The sequence below is a fragment of the Uloborus diversus genome, chromosome 3 (genome assembly GCF_026930045.1).
Source record: "Uloborus diversus isolate 005 chromosome 3, Udiv.v.3.1, whole genome shotgun sequence".
Classification (NCBI taxonomy): domain Eukaryota; kingdom Metazoa; phylum Arthropoda; class Arachnida; order Araneae; family Uloboridae; genus Uloborus; species Uloborus diversus.
In genome coordinates this window covers 177976124-177996912 of record NC_072733.1, presented here as the reverse complement: position 1 = coordinate 177996912, position 20789 = coordinate 177976124, and the positions used below count along the sequence as shown (strand labels likewise).

Genomic DNA, 20789 nt, shown 5'->3' with positions numbered 1-20789 from the left:
AACAGGCTATCCAACTTTTTCTTGGGCACATCTTTGCCTCAAGCTTCTCTCAATGAGACTAAAAATATTTCAACTAAAAACTATTTTCTAGTTGTGACACGGACCCAGGGGGTAGGTAAATATTTTCTAAATTTATGTTTAAAAAAATCGCAATTTTCAGTAAAGTTAGGGGAAAGGGCGGGCTGTGTTTGCTCCGGATTTTTTTTTCAAAACTGAAACCTCTTTTAGTATTTCTTTGTTGACGTTAGAGGATTGGTGTGCACCGCAAAACAAATCCAAGTTTTAAAATGCAGCTTAGCTACTTTGGAGAACTTAAGAAAATCGGGAATGGTTGAATACTCAATTCGAAAATTTTAAGCTCTGAAATATGCAATTTTAGGCTATCTCTGGCAACGCAATTGCATGTGTTGCAAGTCAGTTGTAGGCGTTAGGGGAGAGATTGGTGATGAAGTTTTTTACTGAAATAAATTAGAAATTGAAATCAATTTTAAGGGTACCTTTGATGATTTGGTGGAATGGTGAAGGTTCGGATTCTTTCTTTGGAAATTTTTCGGCACCAAAGTCTCAAAAATGCAATTCTAGGCTATCTTTGGTGACATTAAAGCAGTCGCGGATCCAGACCACGGGGGTCGTTGGCACAGGGACAGGGGAGGCACGTCCCCAGGGCCGCGCCAAGCCTGATCGGCGCCATCGTGCAAATGTCTTTTGAGCGCCTTTGTGCTCTGGCGTTCGAGGAAAATATTGTTAACACCTGGAGGGAGGTTTTGTAGACAAATATAAAATGAAAAAAAAAATACGTTTGGCATTTAATTTATGCAAACAATATTATGTGAATATTTCATTTCGCAATATAGTGTACGTTTTTACTTCATATCTCGAAATTATTCTGAGTTCAGTAGCTCCTCTGATATGCTAATGATGCGTTTTGGAAGACGAAAATATTTTAATACCTAAGTTGAAGCCACTTTGAATATCCATCTAATCTCTAAGTGATGAATAGTTAATTAAACTTTTTTTTTTTTTTTAATGCTTGTCAAAACACGACAACAGGAGCAGTGGCGCAACTAGAAAATTGTTTTAGGGGGCACAAATTGAAAAAAAAAATCTTTTAATAAGAGAAGTCCGAGGGTTCTCCCCAGAAAAATTTTGAAATTTGTAGTTTGAAAAACGCAATTTTAGACGGTCTGTGTTGGTGTTACAGGGAAAAAAGGTACAAGGCGCTCTGTGGAAATTTATAGGGGTTGAAGCTTTAAAACGTGATTGTATAGGTTTCATTTATTGGTGTTAGAATAAGGAATGGAACTCTGGGATTCTACCCAATCGTTTTTTTTTTTTTTGAAAAATAGATAGAGATCAATTCCCCTTTTCCCCTCTCCAACTTTTCGAAATTGAACTTGCAATTGTAGACAACTTTGAAGATTTTTACAAGGGAATTCTGGAGCTCCCTCCTGATTTTTTTTTTTTTTCAAAATTAAAGTCCTAAAAACCTAAGCACCATTCTATGATGGAGAAGTAGTTCAGAGGCTATTCTAACTTAAATTTTTCAGAAGTCATGTTTGAAAAGCCTAATTTTTGATGATATTTAAGGAAGGAGGTTTGAAAGGCCATTGCCCGAATATTTTCTGAAGTTGAAGTCTTAAAAACGTGATTGTAAGACCACATTTGGTAACATATGGGCCAGAAATCTTTCGAAATTGAAGCTCTAAAAACGCAATTTTAAGTGATTTTTAAACGAAGTTTCAATTGATGTTGTATCGTATTCGGGAGCTTTCGCGAAATTTTGCGAAATTGAAGACCTGGAAACGAGATTTGAGATGCTCCGTAATGCTTTTGGAGTGGGGGAGGGGGGGGGGGGGGCGGAATTCAGTGGAGTAGCATTTTGAAAATTTTCTTATTTTCAGGCAAACTAGAAAAAAGAAAAGAAGTAGGATGGAGGGGGAGTACCTCACCAAATTAGTAGAAATTAAAGTTTTACCCCAACATCATTATTTATTCCTTATAAAAACTACTTTGTTAGACGTGTTTTTTCCCCCTTCAATAGCAAATACTTTTGAAACATTGAACTAAGCATTCTGGAGGGGAGGGGGCACGGCGGTGCAACCAAAGGGGTGTCCTCTGAAGCCCTACCCCTCTCTGGTTGTGCCACGGTACAGGAGGGTACTGATTATATTTCTAAATTAAAGGATAATATTGCAGAGGATATTCCGCTTTAAAATCTGAAACGGAGACTTGCCGTTAAAACAAATACTTCTAACTTATGAAATATCGTTAAAAAGGCATTGACATTAATATCTAAAACAAACATTGTCTAAAGCTCTTTCTTTAAGTTAATACAAAAATAGTTGAAAAAAAGGGGGTGGAGAAATGAGTAATTATGGTCAAATTGTTACTTTTCGGAACTAAAAAGTTAATCTAAATTATTGTCCACAATATAAGCATATTACGCACAAGAATATAATACGCAAATGTACTTACCGTATTTTTTTATGCGTGATAACATGATGCAGTGGAATTCTCACGAACAGTAGTTAAAAATCACAAAAAGATATATTGCACGAAATATGATTCATCACAAGTGCCAAAATGGGGAATAGCAAATTTCTTGCCCTGCATCGTATGCTCAACCTAATGAAATTATAGACAGACCGAAATGACATTCATAGCTCCACATATGAAGAAAAATGCTAATGTATACATCAATTAGCATCGTGTGTTTTCAGTGTAAAAGATTGCGCTTTTGAATAGCAAGCACATTCAGACACAACAAGGCATTTTTTTCCCTTATAGATAGGCAGCAAAGAGGATTATTTGTTTCCGGGAGCAGTATAATTTCACCAGGTACTTTTATAGATATATTGAAAAGTTCAATTGTATTTTTTTGGTTGGAGATTTTTCCCCCATTTGTAGCAATTTTGATTGTTAGAGCTTGGCGCCTTTTTGACTCTGGCACTGTCGTGCTCCGCACGCCCTTGCACATAGGGACGGCGCGGCCCTGCACGTCCGCTGAATATTTTTAGCTCATCAAAAGTCCCCCTCAATATTTCAAAATAATAAATGCACATACAAAAAATTCCGGTCTTACTCATTTGTGACAAAAAAAAAAAAAAGGAAGCAGAAAAGATTTTGGACCAAAATAGAGCTGCTGATCTACCAACAAAACGAACAGAAAATGACACCCCTTAATCTAGCAAAAACTGGCTTATCTGTAACATTTAAGGAACCATCTGAGAGTCAGTTGATTTTCCTAAATTTTTCTCACTGTTCGCTGTCAGCTTTCTCTTTCCTGCTTTTTTTACCCTCTTTATCTTATTTGCTGCACCTTTTACTCCCCATCTAATACTAACAAAACTCATTAAAACAACAATCCACCATCTTTCTGACCACTTGGCTGCTCGGAAGGGGTGATAAATCTGTATTGGGTTTCGCTTTGTGTTTCCTTCCTTTGATCACATGATCTTAGAAGAAATCCCCTGCAAAAAGTGTATGTTATTTTCTATCCAAACACAGCTGTTTGAACAGCAATCTTCAGACAAGAAAATTTCTGTAATTCGTATTAACCATCATTTTCAATTCTCCAAAACTTCCAGGTGGATTTTAATTACCTACTTTATGGTAAGTGTTGCTCTTGGTTTTTTTTTTTTTTTTTTTTTTTTTCTGTAGAAAAAGGCATTATGATGAACAGCTATTGGAGATCCTCTCAAAAAATATTTGGAGGCAAACTCATTAGAAAAATATACCTCTCAAATTTCTGTTTCCTTTAGGGGGGCCTTTGATTCTTTTAGCACCCACCTGTGCCATCGACACTAGAAGTAAAATTGGAATCTGATATTTTTTGTTTTCTTATGCTTTTTCTTAACCTAAAAATGAGCCTTAAAATGGTTTCAATTTTTTTTTCCCGCCGCTTTTATTATTTTAGAATTTTTTTTTCTCTTCTTTCTTTTGGAAACATAATTTAACGATCTAAAAATAGAAATACGAATTTCTTTTTTCAATAAATTTTTTTAGACATCGTTTTAATTCTTATGACATTAGAAAAAATATTCATTATTAAAACTGATGTCACTTTTTACATTCTTTCTTAAAGCATATTTTGTTTATTTTTCCTTTAAAAATATATATGTCGTATTTATTTGTCTCTATTTTTATTCCTTATTTGTCCCAATAAATCAAACTACAAGTTAGTATAATTATTTCCATGAAGCTTTTTTCTACCTTTCATCAACTTCTTCAAAATCATTCCAAAACTTTATTATATGTAAAGAGCAGTATGTATAGCCATTCAAGTACTTCATTAATATCCTCTTTATCATTAAATTGCAAAATTCAAAAAGTAGTAAATAAATTTTTTATTGGAAAAGTTAAAAATCAGATTAACAGTTGTCAAAAATGGTGAAACTTACATTATGATAATGTCCAAAATCCGTTACCTACAGCACAACGATGTCCAAAATCTGTTACCTACAGACTGCTAATTTAATTTGCTAATTAACAATTTTTACAAATACCTGCTGTCTTTTCATGTTCATATATTGTGTTCTAGGCATGCATACTATAAAATAAAAGCAAAATTGATATCAAATTCGAAATTTTTTGAAATTGCTCAAAGTTAACTTTTTTGTTCCCACCTTTTGAGAACTGCTCATATGATTCAAAGAGTTTGAAGAATTTTCCTCGGTTGTTTTTTGATATTAAGAGTAGATATCGTTATTTTAGATATCTTTAGTGATGCTAAAAACCAGGGGGTTCGGGGGCTTTTCCCGATAAAAAATTTTGAAATTTAAGTCTTAAAACGCATTTGTAGGCCACCTTTGATGACATAGCAGAAGGCATGGGGTTCAAAACTTTTCCCCAGAAATGTTTCGATGCAGAAGTTCCAAAAACTCAATTTTAGATAATCTTTGAATTATGTTCAAAGATGAGGAAAGAAGGACATGGAGGCTCCTCTCCAGAAATTTTTCGAAATTGAAGTCCTGAAAATGCAGTTATAAGCCATCTTTTATGATGTTGGGGAAGGATACAGAGTTTGGAACTTTCCATCCGAAATTATTTGAAATTGGAGCCTTGAAAATGCGGTGGTTGGCCATCTTTGGTAGCATTAAAGGAAGGGATGGGGTCAGGAGCTATCCCTCAACTTTTCGATATTGAAGCTTCAAAAACGCAATGTTAGTGGATCTTCGTTAATGTTCGGAGAAGAACTCGGGTCGGCGGCTCTCCCCCGGATTTTTTCGAAAGTGAAGTCCTAAAAATGTAGTTGGATCCCTTCTTTAAAGACATTAAGGAATGAGGTTCAAAACTCTGTCCGAAACAGTGGCACAGCTACAGGAGGGGTTTGGGTTTAAAACCCCTCTCAGAACTACAACACATTCATCCCCCCCACCCCACGGAAAAAAATCATGCAGGAAAAAACAGTATTTAAACTTTTCCAAGTAAGGTAGGTTTGAATAAAATATTTTACTGCTCATTGATCAGGAAGAAGTCACAAACCACTTTCCAATTCTTAAACAAGCGAATAATGTTTCATGATGAGCACCCCACCCCTACTTTTATAAGAGGGCAAAAATGGTCTTAATACAGCACAAGCACAAAAAGGGGATCATGCTCATCAGCACTATTTTTTTGAGAAACTTTTTTCGTAGAGAGAAGAAGCCTACCACACTTTATTCACCCTTCTAATTCTCATTGAAAGATTGGAACATTTATTAGCTAGCATTTGACATTCATAAAACATTGATCTATACGATGATTTTTTGAATGACCTCACGAAAAATGAATATAAGATTAAAATAAAGGCAATCAAAACTATTGTGCATGTTCACGCATCCTCCCTTTTCTTCGTTTTATAATAATTGTGATATCAATAAACGAGTTAGTTATTTTAGAGCAAATAAAATAAATAAATATTAAGCCACAGAAACTGCTTGATCAAATGTATTGAAAAATATTTTTGGATTATTAAATGAAGGAGAAAGAAAGGAAAAAAAATTCTTTTTTTAATTCAAAAACCCCTTCCCAGAAAATTTTTCTGGATGCGCCACTTCCCGGAAATATGTTGATATTGAATTTCCAAAAACATAGTTTAATTTTTTTAGTGATGTTAAGAAGAGATGAGGTTTTGTAGTCCTCCTGCAGAAGTTTCTTGGAACTGGAGTCTTAAGCACATAATTACAGGACAACTTAGGTAATAAAGGGATAGGGTTCAAGAAATCTTCCCCCGACGATTTTTTTAGAAATTGAAGATTCAAAAATTCCAAATTTTTGACGATCTTCAATGACATTGGCAAGAGGGGTTCATGGACTTTACCCCGGAATTTTTTTGGAATTAAAGTCATAAAAAAAAACGTTTTAGGTCATTGTTTATAATGTGTGTAGGGGGGGGGGGAGGCGGAGAGCGTGGTGACTTTCTCCCGGAAATTTTTTGAATTTACAAATCTTTGGGGGGGGGGGGCGATCGCCCCCTGTGGATCCACCACTGCATTAGAGAGTTCCATAACACCTAACAGCACCAAAAATGTGAAGCCAGGCGGCTCTCTCATGGAAAATTTTCGTAATTGAGGCCTGACTTAAAGCTTTGTTTGATAGGTAATGTTAGGAGCAAAAGGGGGCAGCATTAGGTTTTCCTCTCAAAATCTTTCTTAAAGCTGAAGTTCATTTCAGGCTATCTTTGAGAAGGAAGAATTAGCAAGCTCTCCCACTTACGCAAATTCCTAAGAAAGAAAACTTGGCCTATCTTTGGTGACGTTAGGAAAAAGAGTGAGTAGTTCCGCCTTCCTTCCTCGGAAGTTTTTCAAAATTGAAGTTTTCAAAACAGTTTTAATCTTTGGAGACGTTAGGTAAGAGAAGGGGGCTGGGGGTTTAAGAAATCTCTCGGAAAAAATACGAAATTGAAGTCCTAAAAACGTATTTTAGGCTATCTTTGATCACGTTAGGAGATCAAGGATAGTCAAGGTTCAAATGCTGTTTTCAGAAATTGGTATTGAAGTATCAAAATTTCAAAAACGTAATTTTATGCTATATATTGAGACTTTAAAAGGGAGGATGGGAGTTTCTTCCACGAAAGTTTTCAGAGTTGAAGGTCCAGATCTTTGGTGATATCAGGAAAAAGGATGAAATAATAGAGAGCTCTCCCGCCTAAAAACATTTTGAAGCTATCTTTTACGCTGTTAGACTGCAGAGTGGAGGTGGTAGAGGTTCCGAAATGGAGTAATTTGAAACTGAATATGCTAAAAAGCAAATTTTAGACTATGTTTGGCCAAGTTGAGGGTTCAATGACCAAACCAAATGTTGAGAAATGAAATTCGCTTACCTGCCACAAGGAACAGACTAACATGTGATACAAAGTTGTCAGATAGATTTCCTACTCTCAAAAGCGAAAAAACAGAAATCCCTTTTACTTCTTTTGTAGAGAACTCTTGTAATGAATGAGAAATCAAAGTAAACTCTGAGGTTTTTAAGAAACTCTCTTAAAATCTAGTGCTATCTTTTTCTTATGACGAAAATTGGAAACTTCATTGCATTCTTCCTCCTGAAGTTAACTTCTACAGTCTAAAAAAACATTGGTCCCATGACTGTCTGCTGCCACCCTCTCAGAGAAAAACAAGGATTAGATTGATATGCTATGAAGAAAGACTCTTGTTTTGCATCAAAGTAATTTTAATCCGGTAGTTATACAAAAGTCTTACATTTCGAAGATTTTCTTTTTACCGGCAGTCACAGATTAAAACCATAATAGAAAATGCGCGTTTTTTTCCACATCAAAAAGGTTAATTTGCCGCCCCTAGAAAAGTGCCGCCCGGGCCGGACAGCCCCCTCCGACCCTCCCTAGCTACCACAGTGGTGTAAAAAAATTAGTATATAATTCTAATACATTACAAGTAATACAAAAGTCTTATTCAAAGATTTTCTTTTTGCCGGTAGTAACATTAAAACCATAATGGAAAATGCACGTTTTTTTCCACATCAAAAGGGTTAATTTGCCACCCCTAGAAAAGTGCCGCCCGGGCCCCGGACAGCCCCCTCCACCCCTCCCAAGCTACGACAGTGGTGTAATAAAATTAGTATATAATTCTAATACATTATCTGTTATGAATTAATCATTTAATTAAAACAGAATGATTAGAAATCTAGATTAACAGAATTATAGATTATTAGAATAATAGAATTTAATAAATCCAAAAAAAAAAAAAATTAATTACACATTGGTGCAACTAATTTCAGATCATAATTTACTTCAAGTAATAAAATTTAACAATGTGAATTAGATATTGTGAGTGATTACATTATTATATATATTACAATAGTAGAAATTAAACTCAATGGAAAAGTAAAATGAAATGCTTAGAAACATACATACAAAATGAAGATTTATAGAGTAAAACATTTTACTGAAATATTTTTTCGAGTTTTTATTGATGTCACCCCATTGTAAAATATTTATGTACTCTGCATGTTTTTATGGGTATTATTAATGCCTAAGAAAAACTACTGCTTTAGTAGGGTTGTGGGTACTCAGAACAGTGATGGGGGGGGGGGGCATTTTAAAAGGGCCATTAATCTTCATTTGGGACTAATATTGGGACTAATATATTGACTAGGAACAGCCTATCTGGGTTCAGAGCTTGTTGCTAATCATTGCATTTGTATTTCAAAAACAGATTTCACTTCATATCAACACTTCCTTTATTAATATCAAGTAGTTTTTTTTTTTTTTTTTAATATGATTTTTAATGCTTTGAGGCTCCAGCCTTTGAAAACTTTGTTTTTCTACATTTTAATTTTATAAATGCATTTATTATGCGCAATAAACCTCCATATCACAGATAAACATCTTAAAATTTACAGCTGATATATTTGTTTTTATAAATGCTATTACATGCATTATAAGTTATTAACATTTGATTTATATACACACTTACATAAACTTCAAACGATCTTACTTTTTTCCCTTTCACTAAAAAATATTTTACAATAAAATTGTTTATATACATTTATGTATACTATTTTTAAATTAAAATATTCCTTGAATAAGAAGAGAATCTATATAATTATATATATTATTTTCAAACTTCAAATTTAACTAAAAACTTTCAGTTTACTGAAAAAGTGGACAAAATGGCATTTTGTATGTGACGGTTTTTTCTGGTGTGGACAAAATAGGATAACCCTGTTGAAAACAGCTATTTAGTTATGTTCTCCGAGTTCAGGCTCATCTAATGTTTAAATTATTCCGATTGAGAAAAAAAAGTGTCAATATTCTTAAGACAATCATTGAAAGATAATTTTTATCCTGATTAGTATGCATAAACTTGCTATCAATATAACAATTGAAATTAGTAAGATGTGTAATCACACAAAATGTCATACTATAAGATAATCAGAAATATGAAAGCAACAAACTCTGTTTTAACTCTGATTTTTTCCCCAATAGCTTAGTTTTAAAATTTGTATCTTCTCTGTATCTGGAAACCTGCATATCTCAAATTTTTTTACTGTCCGGTGAAATTAGAGATTGACAGGTTCAACTGTATTACAAACGACAGGAAAACATCGACATTGTGTAGGAACTAGGAACATTGATATCTCGTTAAGTTTCATGACAGAAAAAGGGAAAATAAATAAGTATAATTAAAGGGTAGTAAAAAATTCATTAAAATTCATTCATTTATATTTAACTTTAACATAAAAAAAAAAGCTTTTGACCAAATATGACTTTAATCTCCTGCTTTCTACATTAAATTTACATAAAATTAAAGATTCATGTCAAATAAAGCATCAAATCATTTTTTTTTATGAACAACATTTTAAAATTTATTTAAAAAAAAAGAACACAGGGGTTGTGTTTTTGGTATTTTTTATGTTTGGGCATTGATTTCTGCTTAATCTGCTGACTTTATAGTCATAAGATTCCTTTTTCTTGGCATCCATCGAGGTAGGAGTACAGGAGGGAACATACCGTATCTACTCCCATTGTCGCGTTTGAAATAACTGTGAACTGTGAGAGAGCGGCAGCCATGTTGGTTGGTGAGAAAGGGGAAAAAGACTCAATTACTCGGGCGAAAATTTCGCGTCTTTTACTTTTCTTGCTCAAAAAGTATTTTTTACCAACCTAAGAAATAAAAAAAAAACAATGCACAATACAATTATATTTTAAGCTTTAAATTTTCAAAGAACAATTGAATTGCATAATTACTGTCTTAAGTTAATTAAAATTAATTTAGTGATAAATGAATGATCAACTGGTTTTTAAATACTATTTTTATTAATAAAACACAATGACTTTCCCAACAGAATTATTTAAACTTTGCACCTTTGCAGCCTAGTCCAGATTATAAAATTAGAATACGGCACAATAAAAAAAATCAGCTAGAAAGCAACAAAGATAAATAAAGGAATAACATAAATGAAAAACTAATTTTGATAAAAGTGCCAGAATGAAGATACAAGTAAAATAAAACTAACAAAATTTAGATAGTCTTTTAAAAAGGAATCCCATGTAAATAAATGTTAAATAGCATAAAATTCTAAACAACTTCTTGAAAACCTACCCATCCAGTTCTTTGAATTTTGATGATTCACTCTTTATTTATTTTTTTAGAGATGCACGGAATACTTGGTTGGTATTCGGTATACTGCATATCGGCAGACAAACGGAATATCTGGTTTGGCAGAGTACTTCAATATTCGGCAACCGAGTAAACAAATTTAAAACTTCGAAAATTCCCAAAGAAACATTTTTTTAATGCCCCTTCTTCCCCCGTCAAAAAAAACTTTCGACATTTAGAACTGATACGGTTCTTTTCAGCAATACCTTTTCACTTTCTTTTATTTTAAATGTCATGCCTCCTGAATCTCTATATATAAAGGGCTACTTCTGTCCGGATGTCCGGGGTAAACTTCAAAACTACTGGATGGTTTTTAACCATTTTTTCACCATAGATAACTGCATTATCAGGGAACAACTAAGGCTATATTTTATTGCTAAAAAACTTAGTTTAAAAACGTCGTGATCCAAAACAGTAAATGTCATGTAATTTCCACATCAAATAATTAAAGATTAAACCCATTGTTTCGAAAATTCGTTGCCTAACAACAGCAACATTAAAAGTATTCATGATGTAAATTTTGAATCAAGGCCTCTCTGGAGCAAGCATGACATTCATTGCTTTCTTAGGAATTGCATCCTCATCTTTATACATAAAGGGCTACTTCTGTACGGGGTAAGCTTCAAAACTACTGGACGGTTTTTAACCATTTTTTCACCACAGATAGCTACTAGAGACGTGCCGAGTACTCTGTAACTACTCGGTACTCGGCCTACTCGGCGAATTTGCCCAAGTACTCGGTACTTGGCCAAATTCTGATCAGATACTCGGCCAATACCGAGTACTTGCAAAAAATCGAATATTGTCCAAGGCAGTACTAAAATTTATAAAAAAAAGAGCAAGCATTATGTTCTGCAATCATTTACAATTAAAATTTATAAGTCAAATCTAAATTTTGAGAATAATGAAGTTTGTTATGCTTCAATGGAATAAATCTTTATTTTAATGTCCCCAAAGTTCATAAAACTTATTTATTGAAAATTATGCAAAAAAGGTAAGTATAGAGAATATGGAATTTTTATATTAAAAATGGATTTTTGCTACAAACAAAAATTAGTTATAAAAAATATAAAAATACCTTTGCTTAAGAAATAAAAGGAAATAAAACAATGTTAAAAGTACAGTGCAGGAACACTGCAGACACGTGTTTTGGCGTTACAATGAATTCCTTTTTCAATGCACAAAATGGGAGCTCGTAGATTTAAAGGTATCCGACAAAAGTCAGATTTTTTTGTTGAATGTCTTTACATTCTTTAGCTCACATGTTATGCACTGAAAAAGACGTTCCTTGTAACGGGGGGGGGGGGGGGGGGCAGAAACACGTGTCTGCAGTGTTCCTGCACCTTTGTTGTATCAAAAAATATATTTATGTTTGGCGGACTAAAACTATAATAGATTGATATACAGTGAAACCCCTCCTAACGGACACCCCTCTTATGCAGACAATTTTTAATTCCCCAGTTCCAATGCAAATAACATTATGAAACCATTATCCTGTGAACACTTCTCTATTGCGGACAAAAAAAGTTATCCTGTTAATGTCCGAATTAGAGGGATTTTACTGCAATTTGTTTTAATTCCAACTTGATTAATCATACCTTTTATTTATTTTTAATTTCAAAAATAATTTTTTTGAAAATTTTTTGACACAAACAAAATTTTTTATACAATGCGTAATTGAATTTCAGCAGGAATTTAGTTTTAAAAAATATTATATGGACAAGGAGGTCTATACTACTATTCCAATAAGCTCAAAATTCATAACGTGTGTCGGTGGTTCTTCTTAAAACATAATTGGTACCTGGTAACTCGGCCAAGTAGTGAAAGGCCGAGTACTCGGTAACTCGGTACTCGGTCGAGTAGTGAAAGGCCGAGTACTCAGTACTCGCCCAAAGTGCTACTCGGTACGTCTCTAATAGCTACATTATCGGGGAACAACTTAGGCTATAATTTATTGCTAAAAAACTCGGTTTAAAAACGTCGTGATTTAAAACAGCAAATGCCATGTAATTTCCACATCAAATGATTAAAGATTAAACCCATTGCTTCGAAAATTCGTTGCCTAACAACAGCAATATTAAAAGTAATCAAAATGATAATTTTGAATCAAGGCTTCTCCGGAGCAAGCATGACATTTATTGCTTTCTTAGGAATTGCATCCTCATCTTTATACATAAAGGGCTACTTCTGTCCGGATGTCCGGGGTAAACTTCAAAACTACTGGACAGATTTTAACCATTTTTTCAAGATAGATAGCTACATTATGGGGGAACAACTTATGCTATAATTTATAGCTAAAAAACTTAGTTTAAAAACGTCATGATCGAAAACAGTAAATGTCATGTAATTTCCACATCAAATGATTAAAGATTAAACCATAGACTAATAATAAGAGTAGACTGAGCTTTCCCAGATTTGCTGATGAAAAAATTGGTTCAAGGATACATCATGTGACTGGTGGTAGGCTTGGCAAAAACGTTGGCAGCATGGTTGCTAAATGGCAACATTATCTATAGTTTGGCACTAGACATGTATTTTAAGACGCAATGTGTTTTCATTATAATTTTTTTCCAGGTGCAGAGATTGAACTGTTTTTATTTTAGTTATGCATTATTTTGACATTAGTAATTAGTTTTTGATCACAGTTTTCAGTAAATTTTATTTCATTTGGAACTGCTACGTCAGAGTTGGCATGAACGTAATGGCGTAAACGTTTTGCGTTAATGCAAAAATGTATTAATCGGTACCTTATATTGAAATTGTAGGTAAAAAGCTTACTGTTTGCCAATTCTTTTTGGGCGCTTGCATCTTTAATTGCTTAGAGAGTTATTGAAATTGACTAAAGAAAATGCACAATACTATCCAGACGGAAAACTCACTATAGTAACAAAATATTTAAAACTTAGAATAACAAATTTACAAACTAGACTCCATAAAAGATCATTCTTCCATGTTCCATCAATTCTATTTATTTTATTTCTTGGGGGCGTTGATAGTCTGCTACGATCAACGCCCGCTGTTGCTAGGATATCCACCAGTCACATGGTTTGGTTTATGAGCAGCAATAGAGTTGCCATAGCTCGGTCTATTCTTATTATTAGTCTATGGATTAAACCCATTGTTTCGAAAGTTCGTTGCCTTACAGCAGCAATATTAAAAGTAATTATGATGAACATTTTGAATCAAGGCTTCTCTGGAGCAAACATGAGTCTAAAGTCATTTAAACATTTGGAAACTCACTTTTTGCACACTTAGGAAAACATAGTAGAGAGCATTTTTTTTCTTTTTTGTGTGTGTGTGTGTGTGTATGTTGGCATAAGCCTATATTTTTTTTTGTTCTTGGAGCAATTTGATAAAAAGCTTGAATGTATTTTAATTGTTTAAAACTTACTTGTTCACTCAAACTATCCTAGAAATACATTCTTGTTTTAAATGTTGTTGAAAGACCGGCGTGCGTAAACCCAGAGCGTATAGAAATCCCCAGTGACTAAACACCCAACAAGTCAATCACGTGTTTCGCCCATCCAAGGACGTGACGTCAGGCCTCAAGAGTTGAGGATCTTTCTGCTGGTAGCAGTCAAGAAAGTAAATTTAAGAAATAGCAACAGTTAAAAGGATTAACTGTGAGTTGCTTTCAGATGCAACAGATGTAAATTTTGACGACGTCACGTCATTGCTTGGGGGTAACTGAGATGGTTTAAATAGAATGTAAATCAATCAATCGTCCTCTTATGATTTGGTTCCGTTCTGCAGACGGTGTGTTTTGATTTGAGCATGTGTGCTCAATAGATTGATTTATCCACGCAGAGGACATGGAGGTTTTGAGATATGTAGTAACAAGATTCGATAGCCTGCTAAAAGTGCAGGATGTTCTAAAACAGCACCCTACACGTAACGAAGGAGTTTTTTAAGGAATATAAATTTGAAGAGTTGATGTTTTTTAAGTATTAGGCCTAACAGCGTCGGAAGGTTCGTCTGGCATATACCCGATTACAGAGCCGGTCGAACTGGATTGAATTCACTATACGGAGAGGCATCTTCTGCTAGTGGATGGTTCCTGTTTTGCTTGAAACTGGGCAAATAATTTCCTGTGCTGCCTCTTCAGTGGCATGGGTGTTCATGGGATTGATTGACCATGGATTCTGGTCTGCCGTCCATGAGTGGACATTTTCAACTCGTCTGAACATCCGACAGATGGATGTTGCCTTCGTTGTTATGTGTGCCAAGTTTAAAGTATTCACTTCCAGTGGTATGAATCTTTAAATAGTTTTCTGGACAGTTACCATCGTTGTGGCATGACGTAGGGTAAATTTTTAAAAATATTAGGAACGTTTTAGAACTGATGATGGTTATTTTAGTAACTGAATCTTGTGATATTTCTCTGTGATATTTGTTTGTTGGGGGGGGGGGGGGGTATTGTTCTATTTGAACTGTTAATAGGGGATTTACCTTTTATAAATGTTTGATTGTTTTTGCCTATTTACATTTTACACATGTTTTTGAATAAAATGTTATTTAAATTGAAATTCTGTTTCCATTGCTTCATTTCTCCTGAACTTACCATTCCAAATCCGTTGGTCTACCTGAAGGCCAACAGTGTACTATTTAATTAAATAAATCGCACGTTTTTTTTAGTGATCTCTGTTTTTGTTAGATATATTTTGGAAATTCTTCAAATTTTTATATGCTTCAATTTGCGCTTTCGTTTCCAAATGAATACTCATTCATTCTTTATACTTATTGCTGTTTTACTTTTATGGGTAAAGAAGAAGCTCAATTTTTAATCACATCAAAGTGGTGCGTTTTGAATTCTTTCAGTTAAAACAGAAAACAAAAGAAAGTAGCGATTGTTTCTGACAATTATTACCGACCCAGGCAACGCCGGGTATTTTTGCTAGTATTGCTATAAAATTTTTGTTTTATTTCGCTTTTTATATTTAAACACTTAGAACTACTGGTGTGACTAAGCAAGACATTTGTAAAATCTCGTCCTCTCTGTTTCAACTTTTCCTCTTATTTAAAAGGTATTTCGGGGGAACATATATTTTTCTCCACTTAACTGCGATTTCCACAATGATATTTTTATTTTTAAAAAAGGCAAAAGAAAAAAAAAGAAGATAGAAATGTAATTATGTCAGCAGCCCCTATCAAGTTATGTTAATTCATTTATTCATTTATTTGACTGAAGCTTGGTTAAACAAATGTTCGAAACATTCGTTTCAACAGCTCTCAAGTAAATCATAATGCAGAACCTTGGCTGCTTCATAATAATATTCAAAGATTACATTTGATTTCAAAATTTTGCCAAAAAAAACTTTTTGACACCTTTATTCTATTTGTTCACTTATTATTTCTATTCCATTTTCTTAAGATCACAAAGGTTTAATTCCTGTTTTTTTTTTTATCACAAAAATGAAATTGGCAGCCCAATTTCTGAAAAACTGGGGGAGGGGGAGGCAACAACTTTCTTGGCGAATGCCCTGTTGCCAGCTCCCCCTCCCCCCAAATGTTTTGTAATGCTACAGCTCAGCTCTAACTAGAAAAAGTGGAAATGACGTGCTTGTTCGGAAATAGAATTTTGAATACTCTCCCTGCATTAGATATTAATGAAAAGAGCATTTTGAAGACAAGCATTTGCCGACTAGGCCTAGACCCCTGTTTGTGTTCGACTATGACAAATATGAACCTTTCTTTCTTATTTGTGTATGGTGCATTTGCAGGTTATCTTAAATGAAGTTAGGGGAAGGAATTCCATTCGGGAACTACTTTTTATCCATTACATTTTGCGAACTTGAAGCCTTAAAAATGCAATTGTAGAAAACGTGATGGCATTACAGGAAAAAATATTGTTCGGATTTCTCCCCTGAATTTTTTTTGAAACTGGAGATCTAAAAATGCAATTTTATGCACCATAGATATTAGTTGGGAGGAAATTGTCAGAGAACTCTCCCTCGGCAATTTTTCAAAATGGAAGTTCTAAAACCGGAATTTTAGGTAATCATCGACAATGTTAAGAAGATAAGGGTTCATGGGCTTTCCATTGGAAATTTTGCTAAATCGATGGATAAGACTTACAAGGAACTTTTATCTTCTTACAAAATTTATGGATTATTCCCAATCATGAAGTTTTCAAATTGTTAATTAATATTTAGAAAGTAGAAAAATCATTTACAGGAATAGTGGCGCATATATGTTTTTATTTTGGAGGTGGCCCGCATAACCAAGATTAGCCCCCCCCCCCAAAAAAAAAATTTTTGTATAATTTCAATATTTTTTGAAGGGGTGGGGGAGCAACAGTGCCTTGATCTTTTTTTCGAAGTGGAGCAAGGACTTCATACTGTCACCCATTAGCACAACCAAAAAATAGTTTTAGGAGGGCACTCTTAAAAAAATCTCGCTTTTGGTAGAAAGGGGTTTTCGTGGGTTCTCCCCCGGAAATTTTTTTGGAATTGTCCTAAGAACGCAGTTTTAGATGGTCTTCGGTAATGTTACGGGGAGGAAAAATTCGGGGACATTCTGCAAAAATTTAGAAGTTAAATCTTAAAAACGTCATTATAGGCTATATTTGTTGACCTTAGTGTAATGAAAGGAATGAGACTTTTTGAAGTTGCCGTCAATTGATTTTTTAAAAAAATAGAGTGAAATCAATCACCCTTCTACCCACCTTTTCGAAATTAAAGTTCTAAAAACGCAGAGTAACTTTATTGATGTTACGGACAGGGCAGTTCTGGGGCTCTCCCCCAAAAACTATTTTGAAATTAAAGTTAAAAAAAACTTGGTTTTAAAGAGATATTCAGTGATATAAGGTGGAAGGATTTAAACGCTCTCCACTTTTAATTTTCCGAAACTAGTTTTTTCTCTTTCAGATTTCATACGGGAGCAGTCGGACCCTCCGTCCGAAATTTTTTTTGTAATTGAAATCTTAAAACCGAGACTGTGGACCATATTTGGTAAGGTGTCATAGAGTTTCTGCCATTTTTCAAAATTGAAGCTCAACAAAAGCAATCTTAAACGTTTTTCAATGCTTTCAGAAGGCAAGGCGTTTGATATTGTCCTCTAAAAAATATTTTGACACTAAAGTCATGAAAACGAGATTTGAGAAGCTCTTTAATGGCTTTAGTGTATGGAAAGGACTTGCAAAGTGAAGCATTTTGAATACTTTCCTATTTTTAGACTGACTAGGAAAAAGGAAAAATAAATAAAAATGGGGCGAGGGGAAGAAATATGAAGAGTTGGACAAAATAACCTGATAAATAGTTAGTAACTTTAAAATTTTTTTATTTTAAGGTTCTTTTCAAAAGCAATTCAAACTTTGCCCCCAACATTAGGCAATCTTTGGAAAGGAAGAATTCGAGATTCCTCTTCTGAAAAATAAAACGCAATTTCAGGTCATCTTTGGAGACGTTTAGAGGTAAGGAGAGGTTTTTGGGATCTTCCTCCAAAACTTTTCAAAATTGAAATTTTAAAGGCACAATTTCAGACTATTTTTGGTAGTAACCTTAGTGAAGGGCTGTTGGTTCCGGGCCCCTCCTCCGGAAATGTTTTGAAATTCACGTCTGAAAAATGCCTAAATAAATGCGTCTTTAGGATATCAATTTCCATCATTACTCCAACTGAACAATCAAAAATTATTTTAAACTTCTTGCAGGGGACGAGAGTTAAGGAGAGAAACATTTTGAAGACCCTTCTTTTCAGATAGACTATGAAGAAAAAACAGGGAGGGGGAAAAAGAGAGGGAAACTTAATTTGCTAAGCAACAAACTGCATCTGTTAAAAAAAATTTAAATTTAAAGATTTCTTTTTGGAAGAATTGAGATTTTCCCCCAACATTATTTGCTTTTGTTTTTGTTGAAATAACTTCGCTTTCCCAAGACACATTCTTTTCTTGAGTAAGGGGTACGGATCCCCTGACCCCTTCTGAACAACATTGCCTAGTACCATCTAAAACACAGGGTTTCCAATCTTTAATGATTAGTGGCACTCTTTGAAGAGTTAGAATTTTCTCACAGCATCCTAGTCTGGTTTTAAATATATATTATTCTTACCATGGTCCCTTCGTGGCACCCCTGACCTCTTCCTGCGGCACCTTCGAGTTGAACCGAACCGTTGCTTTGGTCACTCTTCTGGTCTGTGCTGATTCTATATTAGCTACCAGTTTGTTTGGCACTTTTGGCTCCCTTAAGAGGTTTTCCACCTCCAGCTCATTCACTTCCTATGAGTGCTAATAAGCACGAAACTGCAGTCCTTGGCTGGAATTGACTGAGCTGGCGGTGTATTTCATGTAGCCTTAGCCCTGGCTATAGGGTGGTAACTTACTGAAAATATCTGATCTAACTTTTTATAATTATTATTATCACTCTATCATAATTATTTACTTTCTTTTTTTTTTTTGGAGCTAAGAGCTTGTTAATTATTTGTGCGCTAAAACCAAAAATAATTACCTTTAATAAATTTTTTTTACAGATTTTGGAGGGGGCTCGGGCCCCCTCAGCCCCTCCCTTGAACAGGAATCAATTTTTATAGCGTGAATGATAAGCACTAGTAAATAAGCAATACATAAAACTCTTCAAGAATTAAATTTATGGAACCTCGGTAAGTTGACGAATGCTTGACTTGACTTTTTTCTCTCTTTCCCTTGGGGTGTTGATTTATCAAGATTCCATTGTATTTGGGTTAGTTTACTATAGAACCTGCTAAAATCCAAGGTTATCTACAAACACTTTGATAAGAGCAGTAGGATGGAATAAATATTGTCACCTGAACCAAATGCATAAATTACACTGTACATCATTGATTTACTTTTAAGCAAGAAATAGTAAAAAGGTTAAATTTATAGCTGTAAAAATGTACGTTTTGTGACGTTTGGCAATGAAATTCAACATCGCATTAACAGAACTGCTGAAAATGAATGCTGAACACAGACATACATTATTGGAACCTTGAGACCTTTTTTTTTACTTACCCCATATATGAGTTTTTCTGTCGCCGAAGCCATGGTTTAATGTTTTTGAGCCTTCAAAAAGTCCAAAATGCAGTTCTCCACGAAATTTATTACTATCACCAGCAGTTGCGTTGCTTATGCTTGGCGGTAATCCAACCTTTAAAGGTTTAGCAACTATCCATTGTTGCGTTGCAAAGGACGCCGATAAAAGTGCTAGGCACCCACAACATATAAAAAATGTACAAAATGTAAGAACACGTTTTGTCATATCCGCACGCATTTTTAAAACCTTGATCACTGACACTCACAACACAAACAAAAGAATTTTAATTGTCATGCCTAACGGTAACCTGTTGATTGAGTTTCGCAAAGTATCAACATAAGCGACACAAACTTTTTCAAACGATATGAGTTCAGGACATTTATTAGCCATGGGAAAATCATTTCACTAACCTAAACATCTGACTAATTTATTTGAGCACTAAAAGGGTACGAAATTGAAGTTTCATCCGAAGCTCCATGACACATCAAGGAATATTTAAAACATTCAATTACAAACACACATCCAACCAACACAATTCGCCTTCGGCACAGGTTACTGGATGAAAGCCGGTTATCTATCCTCCAGTGCTCTCGCCTAACAACCTACACTTATGAATAGCCTTTAGAAAGAAAATATCGCCAATTTGGCGGATTGCAGAAATAACGTTTAGCGCATTTCCTATCCCGTTATTAGAAGTTTTGCTTTCGTTCTCGTTTGTTTAGCAATAATTTAAAAAAAAAAGTTGTCCGCTGAAGCGTTTTCAAATGCGAATTGTTTTTGAAATTTCAACTGTTTCAAAAGATGAAAAGTTTTAATTTTATAACTAAAATAAAAAAGTAGCTTTCGTTTTATTTTGTTTAAATAATGTAGGGGCAGTCGGGGCTCGTGGCGCGGGCCACGTTGAACCGGGCTCGGTTATTTTAATGCTTCGGATATTTTTTATTTCAATTCATGATCAACAAATAGCACCTTTTTCCTTCCGATTTATGCTAACAAATGAAATCGCATGGTGCAGTTATAGGTATCAGGAGTGCTCACCTAGGGGGGAAGGGGAGAGTCATGGTGCAGACTACGCATTGAAATTTTTAGGGGGGTTGTTTTGGGGGCATTTTTCTCATTTGGAGGGGGGCTCTTGCCTTTGGAGGAAGTCTTCGTTTTTTTTGGGGGGGGGGGGGGTGCGCCCTTGCTCTTAGGGTTGCACACCTGG

General features: G+C 34.5%; 1 protein-coding gene across 1 annotated transcript in view; it reads right to left on the bottom strand.

The window, feature by feature from the left end:
* LOC129218396 (clarin-3-like) overlaps nucleotides 1-20132 on the bottom strand; it is a 48599-nt gene extending 28467 nt beyond the window's left edge. Inside the window, exon 1 of the mRNA XM_054852647.1 lies at nucleotides 19561-20132. Within this exon, the coding sequence (XP_054708622.1) occupies nucleotides 19561-19819 (259 nt within the window). The 5' untranslated portion in view covers nucleotides 19820-20132. The remainder of the gene's footprint in view (nucleotides 1-19560) is intronic.
* Between the last annotated feature and the right edge of the window lie 657 nt (nucleotides 20133-20789).